The following is a 15,305-nucleotide window of genomic DNA, read 5'->3' on the forward strand; positions in this document are numbered from 1 at the left end:
TGTGCTTTTCTGTGAATGAATGAATGAACTTTATTACAGTCATAGACCAATATAAAAACTATAACACATCATATAAAACCCTCCTAAAATACCTAAGATAGTATAAAATACCCTCCTAAAAAAACATAAAATACAATAAAATACATAAACATTTTCCCACCTATACAATCCAAAATAACTAAAATATAATTTAACCAATTTTAAAATTCAAGTCAGTTCCAATTTATATAAATCCTTTAAATCAGAGTATATAAAAACATTTATAAACTAAAATTCCAAGAGATCATACAAGACATGCAGTTTCTTGTTTCTTAGTATGGAACTTCACAAGATAATGGCAAAATTTGGCTATCTGTCTAGAGATAGTTGGACTTGCATCCACCAAAAGTTTCTCCAAACATGCCTCGTCCTCGTCTGCCATTGGTTTAACTACAAACGGGGAAACAAACCTATCCCTCTGTACTTGGTGGAAAGGGCATCGAAAAAACATATGAGTCATCGACTCCACCTCTCCCATATAGCAATGTGTGCTTTTCTGTGCTTTTTTGCCAATCCCCAGGTGGGGGCAGGGGTTTGGAGGTCCTCCCCCCCGCTTCAGGGACATTAGAAACCGGGTGGGGGAATGTCTGCTGGAGACAAATTCCCATAGGGTATAATGGAGAATTGATCTGCGGTTATCTGGGGCTCTGGGAGAGGGTTGTTTTTTTTGACGTGGAAGCACCAAATTTTCAGCATAGCATCCAGTGCCTCTCCTCAAAAGACCCTCCAGGTTTCAAAAGGATTAGACAAGCGGGTCCAATTCTATGAACCTCAAAACAAGGTGCCCCTAATCCTTCATTATTTCCAATGGAGGAAAGGTATTTAAAAGGTGTCTTGTAGTCCCTATAAATTTGATGGCCAGAACTCCCTTTGGAGTTCAATTATGCTTGTCACAGCCTTGCTCCTGGCTCCAACCCCAGTGTCTCCTGGCTCCACCCTCAAAGTCCCCAGATATTTCTTAAATTGGACTTGGCAACCCTATCTCCTTTGCTGCCAACAGGAACAGCTCCCAGCCCTCCTCTAAGCGACAGCCCTTCAAAGACTGAAAGAGAGCAACCATGCTCCCCCCCCTCCTCCTCTGCAACCAATCAGGACCCTGTCCTGAAAAAGCTTACAGGAAGGCGAGCAACCCCCCCACCCCAGGTCTCCGAGGTGAAACCAGAACCGGCACTGAAATCTGAAATCGAGTGTAGTTTTATAAGATTGCCGTATGTTTTAATATTTTAACTATGTAAATTGTGTGAACTGTTTACATTTTAATCACGTAAACTGTACGAAATGTTTAAACTTTTATATTTTATGTTAGATTTTATATGCTGTAAGCCGCCCTGAGCCACTTGGTGGGAAGGGCGGGATACAAATTACAAATAAATAAATAAATAAATTAGTAGGGCTGCTGAGTGCTTGCCAAGAAGCCTTGAGTCAGCTGTCAGTGTTGGGGCTCCCCCAGTCCTTTACACCTGGGATCCCCTGAGTAGAGAATGGAACGGAACATCATGGGCCTGGGATTCCATACCAAAAGAGTTCATTTCTACCCAACTGGAAGGTTTCTTGCCCATGGCCCATTCAAATGAATACGGACCATGGCCAGAAAAACTTTCCCTTTCAAGGACAACTCCTGCAAGACCTATGGCTAACCCAAGGCCATTCCAGCAGGTGCAAGTAGAGGAGTGGGGAATCACAGCAGGACGTGCATTTTGTTACTTGGTGTCTTTTGCCTTTGGTCTCAGGCGAGATCCCCGTTTAAAAAAGGGGGAAAGTCAATGAGTTCAGCTCTCGCACAGATTAACCATGAAGAAGAAGAAGAAGTTGGATTTATATCCCGCCCTCCACTCTGAATCTCAGAGTTTCAGAGCGGCTCACAATCTTCTTTATCTTCCTCCTCCACAACAGACACCCTGTGAGGTGGGTGGGGCTGAGAGGGCTCTCACAGCAGCTGCCTTTTCAAGGACAACTCCTGCAAGAGCTATGGTTGACCCAAGGCCATTCCAGCAGTTGCAGGTGGCGGCATGGGGAATCAAACCCGGTTCTCCCAGATAAGAGTCCGTACACAATCACTACATCAACCCAGCTCTGTCTGAGCAGGCTAGAGAGATTGCGCAAAGCACTCAAACCCGCAACCCAAGGCAGACTTAGGGAGCTGGGAGTGGTGTTCACTTTAGTTGGTTACACCAATTAACATGCATATCACGAGAGCAGCATTTCTAAGCATTTCAGTTTTGGGACGTTGAAATTGACTGATGTGGCTACCTATCCTCTTTGTCCCTTGAGAGATGTGAATCTGAAAGAGCTCTGGGGAGTTCCTCTGACATTCCTTAAATGTCTCCCCTCCTAAAGGTGCTAAGGTGGTGGTAGTGCCCCCTAGGGGTGGCTAGAGCAGGAGGCTGTGTGCTCTCCTGGATGCATTCCCCAACACCAGCTCCCTGCCTCCCCCCTCCTCACTCTAACAGGCAAAGAAATGGGGCAGAGTTTAAAATTCTCCTTTCGATTGACATTTTGAATGAGAAATGCTGTAGGATCATGTTGAACACTGACCATGCCCTTCCCCCACCGCCCTGGGCTGAAGACCTGAGTTCAGGTTTTCCAAAAAGGCCCATTTCTTTTTCTCCTTTTGGGGTGTGAATGTCACTCCTCCAGTTGTTAGAGAGGCCTCTCAGTTGGCTTTCACTAGCGATGCTAACAGGTCTGAAGGATGTATGCCTGTCTCTTTAAGAGAGGCTTCCGAGGTGGAGATGGGCAGCTGGAGGTTTTCATGGCAGGGAGGTTGAGACTGTCCTCATCTGTGTCTCTATTAAAGGGGCAGAACAGGTTTTTTTCTCCAGGGAGTTGGCAACTCTGCCTACCTCACAGATCAGGCCAATCACATGTGGGGCGGAATCCAAACTCAAGGCCACTGCTGTCTATCTTCCATAAGTAGTAGCCTGTCAGCCTACTACAGTGTGCAACACACACAAAAGAAAAAGGGTATGATTAGAAGAAAATACACTGAGAAGCCTTTTTACCAAGTTTATTTCCTTCTGTTCACCTCACCCATGTAAAAAAGTGAATGTGAGGAAACCTCAAGACGATATTTAACGTCAGCTGGGCATAACATGGTTGCCAAGTCCAATTTAAGAAATATCTGGGGACTTTGGGGGTGGAGCCTGGAGACTTTGGGGGTGGAGCTAGGAGACATTGGGGGTGGAGCCGAGAGCAAGGTTGTGACAAGCATAATTGAACTCCAAAGAGAGTTCTGGTCATCACATTTCAAGGGACCTGCACACCATTTAAAGGCCTTCCCTCCATTGGAAATATTCGCTAGGGGCACCTTGTTTTGGGGCTCAAAGAATTGGACCGCCTGGTTCAATCCTTTTGAAACTTGGAGGGTGTTTTGAGGAGAGGCATTGGATGCAATGCTGATATGGTGCTTCTACCTAAAAAAACAGCCCCCTCCCCCCCGAGCCCAGATACCTATGGATCAGTTCTCTGCCCTATAGGAATTGATCTCCATAGGGAATAATGGAGTGCCCAGCAGACATTTCCCTCCCCCCCCCACTTTCTGATGACCCTGAAGTGGGGGAGGGCCTCCAACCCAGGGAAATCCCCTGTCCCCACCAGGGGATTGGCAACCCTAGCATAACAAAAGTCTGAAGTTGGTTCCCTGCACTGGTTGTGCCCACCTTTCACTTTGTGTACTGGGCTGATTTCTTCAGTAGTGTTGGAATGGCTGAGAAGGTGGATTTCAGGTGGAACTCTCTGCCTTATAACTAAGGCCCCAACTTCCTGTTGCAACTGAAACTGACAGGAACTTTCCTGCCAGTCATGAGTGAAACTGCTAAATACCTTTAAACCAGGAATCCCTTCTAACTCCATTGAATCGGGTGGACCCCCTGCTTAGAACTGTGTAGTAAGCCGGGGGATGGAGAATGACCATTGGGAAGAAAAAGAGCAGAAGTATGCAACTACCTGAACAGGTAATTGCCTCAAAAGACAGTAAATGAAACCCACCACGCCTAAGTACTTTTGCATTCCTGCAGTGAAATCCTAAGGAGAGTTTTGACTCTTCTAAGCCAAGGGCTTTCAGCAGACTTAGGTGAGAGCAGCTCTGCTCTGGACTTCACCCACGAAATTTGGTTTACCCTTCAGAAATTAGATGAGTTGCAAATGGGAGTAGGGGATATCCTTCCATATGGTGTGTGTGTGGGGGGGAGCATTTTCAAAAGTCTAGATGCACTACTAATGCACTACCCAGCGTTCAAATTTGTATTGCAAAACTTGGGAATTAGAAATGGCGACTGCAGAGAGGGATTCGTCTGTGCTTATAGCAACACATAGCAGTTCTTTTAAATTCTTTTAATAGCATGAGAGACTTAATATCTCATTGCTATTAAAATACCTGTTGGGCTTTTTGGGGGGTGGGTGGGTGGGAGGTTTTCTGTTCCTGTTAGTGAAAGTGTACTCATGTTAAACTTTCCCCCCAAACATAAAGAAGTCCCCTGAAACACTTCAACAGATTTATTGCAGCATAACCGTATCAGGGAGAGAATGCCTATTGAGAGTGGGGGGTTCTAATCCCCAGAATTTACAGCCACAGTTAGCCTTATTAGCCTTTAAGGTGCCAGCATATTTAGCATAAACTGTATGGTAGATGAAAGCCCTAAAGACTTAGAGAATTCCTTCCAGCAGAAGGTGCACCTGTGAAATTCTCCTGCCTGAGATGAAGGCTTCTGAGCATGTGCAAGGTACCTTTCACCTCTGGAAGAAAACATTTAAGTTCCCTGAGCATGATATTCATTCCTGGAAATAGGCCAACAGGATTCTGGACGGTTTTTACAATTTTTACAAACACACACACACACATGCAGACACAGTGATTTTATTTCAAATTCAATCAGTACAAAACCAGATTATATGAACAGAGCACACTGTTTTAAAAACCCAGTATCTTTATGATGGATCAGTATACATGAGCAATGTGAGTCAGGTAGAAAGAGAGACCCTGAACCTGAAAGAGCTCACAGTAGAAAACTGACATGTGATTCAACCCCCAACCCCCACATCCATAAAACATGTCAATTTACACGGCCTATTATGTGAAATCTCCTCTCCCTCCTCTCCCATAACAACCTGTTCCCTTCAAAACCACATCAAGATCAATCTCAATTTGGTTTCATTAGAAGGATTCATCTGTCCACAAGATGCTCTTGCACCTTTCCGGCTTCTTCTTCAGCCCCCTCTTTTATCTTTTCAGGCTCGGCTAAAAGAGTTGTTGTGTTGGTGTCGCTCTCTTCCTTGTATTCTTTATTCCCACTCTTAGCTGCTGCCGTGGTGGCAGATGGAGAGGAAGTTGTCGTGGCCTCTGAAGAAGACCCTGGGACTTCAGCCAGTTCGGGCTCTTCGTGTTGCCGGGAGTTGTCAGACACTTTCTTTGAGAAAGCATAAGGTAGAAGCAGCCATTTTGTCCCCTTCACTGTCAAGTGTATGGGCTGAAGCAGCGCGGAGAAGCCAGATCCCTCGCCAGGGCCCTGAAAGGACAGCTTCTTCTTCTTCTTTGCTGGCTCTTCATCTTCTGAATCGGAGTTGCGTAAAGGCAGCTGCGAGGCATCGATCCTGACGGGCTGACGGGTGCGCTTCTTGAAAAGACAACATGGGAACACAGTTAATACAATGGGAAATACAAGCAAGCAAACACTGTGATATGCTGGCTGACACATTTAGGAAAACTTTTAAAAGACTCATAGAAATCTTTTGTACGCATTATAAAGAAGGACTTTACAATATTACAAAGAAAAGCCCATTGAATAAGCAGCCGGATACAGGCTCATTTCGTCAAAAGTCTTCCTCAGGGGTATTCCTATTTTCTTCAAAGCAGGGCTTTTCTTGTAGCAGGAACTCCTTTGCATATTAGTCCTCCAAGAGCTTACAGTAGACCTTGTAACAAGAGCCCCGAAAGCTCTTGAAGGATTGGCTACATCAGGGGTGTGTGGCCCAATATGCAAAGGGGCAAAAAAGCCCTGCTTCAAAGTTATCAGCCTCTTGTTACAGTTCAGTGTTGATATTAGGAGCAAACAAGGCCTTAACCTCTTCTCAAACCAGATGCAAAAGCCTTCTGAATTTGGGCGCAAAACACTCAGTACAAAAAGCTTCAAAAAAGCTCTGCCTAAAGAAAACTATCCTAACTCCCTCCCTGCAGCTGTGTGCTGGTTGTCATTTTTGTAAAGGTATAAAACAGGGGTGGCCAAACTTGCTTAACATAAGAGCCACATTGAATATGGCTCTTGAATCTCAGATGTTTGAGAACCACAAAACATGAATGTCAGATGTTTAAGAGCCGCAAGGGAGGGAGGGAGGAAGGAAGGAAAATAGCTAGGGGAGGAAGGGGTGAGAGAGGTGGAAAGAAAGCAACTTTAACTTTAAATTCATTCTCCAAGCTGCTGGCTGGCTTGGAGAAATTATTTAAAGAGAGAAACTGATGGGGTGTTGAGGACTTTGAGAGCCACAATATGCATGAAAGAACCACATGTGGCTCCCGAGTCACAGTTTTGCCACCCCTGTTATAAAACAACACAGTGTAACACTGATCAAAGTTATTGTGGGCTGATATAATTCTTCTGCTTAAATGTACTTTAACTTGCACTTCTAACTTGCTCAGTCATTCGGATGCCACAATTCACACAATTAAAAAAAAAACCCAACCCAGATAAAAGCAAGGCAGAAATACAGAGGAAGCACGCCTGATTTACCTGGACCCAGCTTTCAGGGGCTCTGGTCCTCCTCACCTGCTCCTCCTGCATCTCTGATTGAGAATGTTCACCTCTGGAACTGTCATTCACTGCCTCATGTCTGTTGAGAGGAGCATCTGTAGGGAAAACAAGGCGGGGGAACTCCTGAATGCCCATCCAACTGCCCAATTCCCTCTGTGTTCACTGCACATTTAATCTGACCTACAGATCCACAGCACCACAATATCCTGTTAACACGTCTTAAAGACCAGCATGGTTTCCTTCCTGATGATCCCACTAACTTTAACACATTCTCCCTTTTTTCTATTTGGTCCTCACACACACACACAAGCACACACACCCTGGTGAGGTAGGCCAGGCTGAAGGTCCTCCAGGGAGCTCCAGCGGCAGAGTAGGGGAGCAAAATGTCTTCCTTGAGAAGGAGGTGAATTTCCAAGCAGAGCATCCAGGAGAAAAGCAAATATGGAAAAGTGCTTTATGGCTGGAGGTTTTCAGGATTCACGAATGCCAAGACTTTTTTTGTCGCAGGAACTCCTTTGCCTATTAGGCCACACAGCCCTGATGTAGCCAATCCTCCAAGAGTTCACAGGGCTCTTCTTAGAGGGCCTAATGTAAGCTTTTGAAGGATTGGCTACATCAGGGTTACATGGCCTAGTATGCAAAGGAGTTCCTATGACAAAAAAAGCAGCCCTGACAAACACTATTTTAAAGGCAAACGGCTGATTGAAGGCAACTACTTTAGATCCTCCCCATGTAATTTCTTAATGGGGGGAGGGTCTGTTGGGACTACAGTGTCTACCTCCAATCTACAATTCTGTTTATTCAGTCGGGAGAGCACCTCAGACATGACGAAGAGGTGGACACCGGGGGCTTTGGGGGTGGAGCCAGGAGACTTTGGGGGGTGGAGCCAGGAGCAAGGGTGGGACAAGCATAATTGAACTCCAAAGGGAGTTCTAGCCACCACATTTAAAGGGACGGCACACCTTTTCAATTCCTTCTTTCCATAGGAAATAATGAAGGATAGGGGCACCTTCTTTGGGGGCTCATAGAATTGGACACCCTGGTCCAATCTTTTTGAAACTTGGGGATTATTTTGGGGAGAGGCGCTGGATGCTATACTGAAAATTTGGTGCCACTACCTCAAAAAACAGCGCCCCCCCACAGAGCCCCAGATACCCACGGCTCAATTCTCCATTATTTCCTATGGGAATAAGTCTCCATAGGGAATAATGGAGTGCCCAGCAGACATTTCCCTCCCCTTCCCCAGCTTTCTGATGACCCTGAAGTGGGGGGGGCTCCAAACCGGGGGATCCCCTGCCCCCACCTGGGGATTGGCAACACTAGGTAGGGGGTAGGTGCATGATGGTGTGGAGCAGCAGCAGGGCCTTGATGCAGGTGGGGAAGCCGCCCACCGGCGAGAGGCACCAGCAGGTCGGGGAGGAGACGGGGGTGGCATAGGGGGGGGGCAGGTCCGGCAGGGCCTGGAAGTGGGGGGGCCAGGGTGAGGGCAAAGAGGAGTAGGATGAGGGCCAGGGTGCCGGAGTGCTGGGCGTAGCGGGGCGAGAAGGTGAAGAGGAAGTCAAAAGCAAACCGGAGAGATCCACAATACAACCCTGGGCAGACTTTCTCCAGCCTAAAATCACTGAGATCAATAGATTTAGAATGGAATAAGTGTGTTCACAGGTGGAGATAAGTAGCAAGAAAATTCCCACCCGCGGGATGATCATTGGATTTGTACAGCACAAAATCCAAATTAATAGGGCAATCCATAGACCAGAGGTGGCCAAACTTGCTTAACGTAAGAGCCACGTAGAATAAATTTCAGATGTTTGAGAGTCACAAGAAGCGAGGGAGGGAGGAAAAGAGATTGGGGGAGGGAGAGGTGGAAAGAAAGCAACTTTAAATGCGTTCTCCAAGACACTGGCTGGCTTGGCTTGGAGAAGTGATATAAAGAGACAAATGCCTTTTCCAAGCTGGCTGATGGAGCAGTGGGGGCTTCAAGAGCCTCCCCATATGTATAAAAGAGCCACATGTGGCTCCCGAGCTCCCGAGCCACAGTTTGGCCACTCCTGCCATAGACTGTTATCCTAGGTTAAGGACAGGAGGTGAGTAGGCTTTGACTGCTGTGATATGTAAATGCATTCCTAGTTATTGCAATCCTGAATGCATTTCTCTGGCAAATCCCTGCCACATTTCCCTGGGAAGAAAAGACTTCTTTCTCCAGGGCCACAGGAGCAGTGAAGAAAGAACTTCCCCCTCAAAGCAGCTTCACATCAAGGGGACTCTTGTGGCCACCTACAGATTGAAAAACTGGGTTCTGGCACAAAGTTTATAGCTCACTTTCCCCCATCCAGGTAATGCTCTTAGTTCACAAAAGCTTCTGCTGGGACCCAATGGAATACACAGGGCTGGCCCTAAAATCTCCACTTTACTTTCCATCCCCCCCCCCCAGGGAATGGAGGAAATGGCCACCCCAAAGAGTTGCTCCCTCCCCCCCCCCAAACTGGCACTGAAGACCAGACTGCCTGTGAAGACGAACGCTCTGTTTGGCTAGTGGCCTGTCATGGATTTTTCCACATCCAAGAATCTGTCTGCCCAGCACCCTTTCAAAGTCTGCTAAACCAGCAGGTAACAGCAGGTAGTTAATTCAAGGAACAAATGATTCCAGCCTCACTGGACCCCAAGCTGACCTGGGCCCCAGGAAGGTTGTACCCCCAGAGCAGTGTTCCCTCTAAGCTGAGTTACCATGAGCTAGATCACCGTTTTTTAGATTCCAGCTCATACTTTTTTTCTCTTTGCCCCAGAGCAAACTAATGGATGCAGTCGCTCACAATTGTAATGCTAGAAGCTCAAGAAGTAGAATTTTTGCTCACAAGACTCCACAGCTTAGAGGGGACATTTCCCCAGACCCCACATCTGGAAGCCCAGCTTACCTCCGCCAGCAGGAGCTTCCATCTTTCAGGCCTGTGGAGAGAAGGGAAATCTTTGCTCAGCCAAGTTTAGGGCAAAGCCTCCCTGCGAGATCACAGCAGGACAAAGTCTTCTTCTAGAGAAGGCTCCCTGGACAAGGAAAGGTGGTCAGGGCCAAGCTCTTACCTGAGAGGCAACACTTTTATCTTTGTCCAATGGGAGAGGAGCCAGGAGAGTATTTTGGGCACCTTCCCTGGGGGTCTTTTGTGCCTCATGCATCAAAGAGGTCCCTATCTCCCTTATTAATGAGTGCAAATCCTGAGGACTCTTTCCTCTGGAATCACAATGGAGGTCCGGCCTGCAGTCTGAGTTAAATGCTCTCTCCCTTGGGCCATTGCACTCTACAGGGGGGGCAGATCTGGAGAAAATATTCCATTCTTGGAAACATGTTATAGGAAATCTTTGCTTGGATTTTCTTTCCTGATTGCTGTAATTCCTAGTTTCTTTCATGAAACTGGAATAGGCTGATTTTCTGAGAGCCAGTTTGGTGCAGTGGTTAAGTGTGAGGACTCTTGTCTGGGAGAACCGGGTTTGATTCCCCACTCCTCCATTTGCACCTGCTAGCATGGCCTTGGGTCAGCCATAGCTCTGGCAGAGGTTGTCCTTGAAAGGGCAGCTGCTGTGAGAGCCCTCTCCAGCCCCACCCACCTCACAGGGTGTCTGTTGTGGGGGAGGAAGGTAATGGAGATTGTGAGCCGCTCTGAGACTCTTTGGAGTGGAGGGTGGGATATAAATCCAATATCTTCTTCTTCTGTATCAAGTGCTATCCCAGGGGTGGCCAACGGTATTTCTCCAGGTGTTTTTTGCCTACAACTCCCATCAGCCCCAGCCAGCATGGCCAATGGCTGCGGCTGATGGGAGTTGTAGGCAAAAAAACATCGGGAGAGCTACTGTTGGCCACCCCTGTGCTATCCAGATCCCCAGGATTAAGGAATTGTTTGCTCTCCACAGTTACATATTTACTATGTTGACAGTCTGCAATTTTGATTTAATTTACAAATAATTATATTTACAAAGCTGATATAATTTACAAAAGGTGAGCATGTGTAAGTTGTTGGAAGACATAGTTTGCCATCAGTGGAGCAATATTTTTGCTAAACATTTCATTCGGGACTGGCTCTACGAGAAAGCATCTTGATGTGAAACGTGTACCAAGAAGTCGACAGGCACGTTAACGATATATCAACCTTTGGGGTCTTCTTTTGACGGGATCTGGTTTCTCAGCTACTCAGGAGCAATTTTGTTGCCACATGAATTCATGGACTTTATTGCCATAGAACCCACCCCTTGTGGAACATATTGTGTATATATTTTTCCCAATTAAATAGAGACTGTTTGTAAATGTTTGGGCACAGTTGTTTTTGCTTTGGCCCACCTGGAGGCTGGCATCTCCAAGAGGTGCGCTTCCACACTAACTACAACTTCTACCTTCAATAAAACTTGGCTGGTCTTAAAGGTGCCGCTGGACTCAGACTTTGGACAGCACAAAGTATATTGCAGGAAAGACTGAGTAAAGAATTGCAGCCCAGGCAAAGTTGTCAGAGTTTGGGCCATCCAGTGGATCAGGAAATCTGAATGGGGTCACAGATTGATAAAGTGAAATGCCCACGAATGTGCCCCAGGGAGAGGGATTAGTCTGCATTCTTATTAGCTGTCAAGGAGAACAAAAGGAACTGCAGAAGCACCTTAGAGTCCACACACAGAAAAGGAATTGCAGGTTTGGGTTGTCAATAGAAATATGTGGGACTGGTGTGCTCAAAAACTGTGAAAGAGGAAGCCAGATCAGAAGCATTAGGAATGCAGCCTGCCGGTATCCCAAGCAGGGCTGTAGCTAGAGTGGCCAACATCCCTTGAGAAAAATACCCTGTCCTTTTAATGGAGGTTTAATGGATTTTGGGTGGGCTATTTTATTCTGCTGCAATGTGCTTTCTAAGCGGCTTGTTAGGGACATGGGTGTGGAACATTAGCATGAAAGGTGAGATAAGAATCCATTGAGCCCTAATGGGTTCGTCATTGTACTTGCAAATGTATCCAAATTCAGCAATCTCAGTTTATTGCCACAAATTGAAGCTTGGAGGACTGTTAATTCTTATTCAGCACCAAAATGACCTTCACCCATGAGGTCCGCAAGACAGCACATCACTGGGAGAGGTTCCTTACTCCAATATACTTTGAAAGACAGGCATTTATGGTGGTACCCCAGATCAAAGCTTGTAGTACCACACTTTAGAGCAGCTGGCATGTGAAGTGCTGTTTGGACCAGTAACCAGCACAGGTCCTCTTGAAGGGCAGAGTCCCCTGAACATGAAGGTATATGGCACGCAGTGGTCCATACTGCATTTTGAGGTGCAGAGGGCAAGTAGTTCCTTATTCAAATCTCGTTTGGAATACAGACTTCTAGGTGGCACTCCAAATGGAAGCTTGTGGCGCTGAGACTGTTGTTTGGACCAGGCACAATTGCATGTCTTCTTTCAGGGGACAGTGTTCCAAGCATGGAGATGTGTCATTTGGAGTGGTCCAAATATTGTTTTGGGGTACAGCCTGGCCCCTTTGTCCATCTCTGTGTGTCCTGGGGGCATCCCGTTTTGGGGCAGCTAGCACGAGAACCACACCTTAAACCAGGAACATGCTCAGGTCCACTTGAAGAGCTGAGTCCCCAAACATGGGGGTGTATGATATATGGGCTCCCAGATCTTTTGGGGAGGGACGGTGGCTCAGTGGTAGAGCATCTGCTTGGGAAGCAGAAGGTCCCAGGTTCAATCCCTGGCATCTCCAGAAAAGGGTCCAGGCAAATAGGTGTGAAAAGCCTCAGCTTGAGACCCTGGAGAGCCGCTGCCAGTCTGAGAAGACAATACTGACATTGATGGACCGAGGGTCTGATTCAGTATAAAGCAGCTTCATATGTCCATATGTTCAGAGTTCACTCTCAGTGTTTTTGGTTGAATTCATGAATGAATGAATAAGGAACTGGGAATAAGGAACCAACTTCAGTCTCTTCTGCTAAGTCTGTTGGAGCTGAAAGGGATGGATTTGGGTTCCATCTTTCTCAAATTCAAGCCCTCCCAACACACAAACACACTGAAACTGCAGGTTGCTTTTTGTGTTCTTGAGCACACCTAATTCTTTCAAGGGTCTGGGGCTGTCTGCATTCCTTTGAGGAAGGTGAGGTTCTAATTGGATTCACCTTAAAAATGAAAATCCATAGCAGGGAGTTATTCCTTTCCTTTCAGAGTTAACAGACGTGTGCTATCTCTACTCTTAAAGCTTAATTTGAAAAAAAAAAGTGGAACTTTTATGTTAAAAATGCATTCTTATGTTTTAATGGCAGTGGAAATTATGTATTGGTATAGAACAGGGGTGGGCAAACTGTGACTTGGGAGTCACATGTAGTTCTTTCACACATACTGTGGTTCTCAAAGCCGTCCCGTCAGCTGGCTTGGAGAAGGCATTTCTCTCTTTAAATCATTTCTCCACGCCAAGGCAGTCAGTGGCTTAGAGAATGCATTTAAAGTTGCTTTCTTTCCATTTCTTCCTCCCTCACCATCTATTTTCCTTCCTTCCTTCTGCAGCTCTCAAACATGTGATGTTCATGTCTTGTGGCTCTCAAACATCTGGTGTTTATCCTATGTGGCTCTGACATTAAGCAAGTTTGGCCACCCCTGCTATAGAATCAGGGCAAAAGCGACTTTGTGAAACTGTATACTGCCAGCATCTAGTTTGCAGATTATTTCTTTTTTAAAAGAATGGAACTAAATGAGATTGATCAGGATGTGGCTTTTAAGGAAACACGTTTATGGTGGTGGGACATGAATCACACGTCCATTTCGTATTGTGCATTCATCGACAGGAGCCAGCAATCTCCCTGGGGATCAATACTCGTGTCAAGGGATCGAGAATAAAGGTAGGAAGTTTCTAAGTCATGTGCCCTGTTCATACAATTCAGTTTTGTATCGACAGAATTTGAAAATAAAATAATCCCAATCCAGTTTGTGTGTCTCTGCCCAGAACTGTCTCCGGTCGGCCTTTTGACAGGAAAAGCATATCATGCTCCGAGAACTGAAGGGGCAGAGTTTCCTTCCAAGAGCTGAAAGGACTCCTGTACATGTGCAGAGGTTTTCAGCTCAAAGCAAGAGAATTTAACAGGCTGACTGATCTAATTCAGACTCCCACAGGGGTAGCCAGGAGCTTGCAGTGGTAAAACTAAACAGGAATTCCCACGGCTATAAAAGAGGGAGGCAGCTTGTCCAATAGCACCTTTCCTGACTCGGCTCCCTTCTCCTGCAATTAAGAGATCTCTGAAAGGATTCTGCTGAAATGAATTATTTTAGTCTTAAGGGTTTTGTTTAACTCATAGGGGCTATGGCAAAAATTCTAGCACCTTAGGGGTCAAAAAGCCATCTCAGGGCTGTAGATTCGGAGGGCTAGAGCGACCACTCTTGCTGGATGGTCTGGCCGAGGAATTGTTATCCTGCAACAAAACAGTTAAGACTTTGAGGGATTCCTGTTTTTGCAGAGTGTTAAAGCTGCAAAAGCTCTGCTCACGACCTGAGTTTGATCCCCGGCGGAAGCTGGGTTTTCAGGTAGCCGTCTCAAGGTTGACTCAGCCTTCCATCTTTCCAAGATTGGTAAAATGAGTCTCCAGCTTGCTGGGGGGAAAGTGTAGATGACTGGGGAAGGCAATGGCAAACCAGCCCGTAAAAAGTCTGCCGCGAAAACATCGTGAAAGCAACTCCAGAGTGGGAAATGACTGGTGCTTGCACAGGGGACCTTTCCTTTCCTTTTCCCAGTTGCCATCCTCTGAAACAGACTGCAAATTGGTCTCCGTTTAAGCATGTAGAAGGACTGCGGACAGGTAGATTCCCATTCTCGGTTTATGACCTATCTCAGTGCCATCTACCAATGAAAGCTTAGTCCAGCTGGAGACTGACCCTGGAATCTCCTGATCGTTTGTAAGCAAAAACAGATGCTCTACCACTGAGCCACAACCCTTCCCCTTCTAGGGTTGCCAATCCCCAGGTGGGGGCAGGGGATTCCCCGGTTTGGAGGCCCTCCCCCCACTTCAGGGTCTTCAGAAAGTGGGGGGGGGGAGGGAAATGTCTGCTGGGCACTCCTTTCTTCCTTATGGAGACCAATTCCCATAGGGTATAATGAATTGATCTGTGGGTATTTGGGGATCTGGGGGGGGCTGTTTTTTGAGGTAGAGGCACCAAATTTGCAGCATAGCATTTAATTCCACTCCCTCAAATACCCTACATGTTTCAAAAAGATTGGACCAAGAAGTCCAGTTCTATGAGCCCCTAAAGAAGGTGCCCCATCCCTCATTATTCCAAATGGAGGGAAGGCATTTAAAGGGTGTGTGGTCCCTTTAAATGTGATCGCTGGAACTCCCTTTGAAATTCAGTTATGCTTTTCACACGCTTGCTCCTGGCTCCACCACCAGTGTCTCCTGGCTCCACCTCCCAAAATCTGCTGGCTCCACATGCAAAGCCCCCAGCTATTTCTTGAATTGGACTTGGCAACCCTATGCCCTTCAGAAGGCATGCTTTGGCCTAGGCACACACTGTCAGCCTAGCC

General features: G+C 46.5%; 1 protein-coding gene across 12 annotated transcripts; it reads right to left on the reverse strand.

Moving 5' to 3' along the window:
- Positions 1–4,878: 4,878 nt before the first annotated feature.
- Positions 4,879–10,018, reverse strand: LOC132566481 (proline-rich protein PRCC-like). Of its 12 annotated transcripts, none has more exons than XM_060231594.1 (4): positions 9,858–10,018; positions 9,695–9,725; positions 6,798–6,877; positions 4,879–5,651 (listed from the first exon to the last, which is right to left on the reverse strand). In XM_060231594.1, exons 2-4 carry the CDS (start codon positions 9,714–9,716, stop codon positions 5,202–5,204), a joined length of 552 nt encoding a protein of 183 aa, XP_060087577.1. In that variant the 5' UTR covers positions 9,717–9,725; positions 9,858–10,018; the 3' UTR covers positions 4,879–5,201. The 12 variants fall into 12 exon arrangements, 10 of the variants coding, with proteins under 10 accessions (XP_060087577.1, XP_060087561.1, XP_060087543.1 ...); XM_060231578.1 differs by having other exon boundaries at positions 6,762–6,877; XM_060231560.1 differs by having other exon boundaries at positions 6,753–6,877; positions 9,695–10,018.
- Between the last annotated feature and the right edge of the window lie 5,287 nt (positions 10,019–15,305).

This window comes from Heteronotia binoei, chromosome 1 (genome assembly GCF_032191835.1).
Source record: "Heteronotia binoei isolate CCM8104 ecotype False Entrance Well chromosome 1, APGP_CSIRO_Hbin_v1, whole genome shotgun sequence".
In the NCBI taxonomy this organism is placed as follows: Eukaryota; Metazoa; Chordata; class Lepidosauria; order Squamata; family Gekkonidae; genus Heteronotia; species Heteronotia binoei.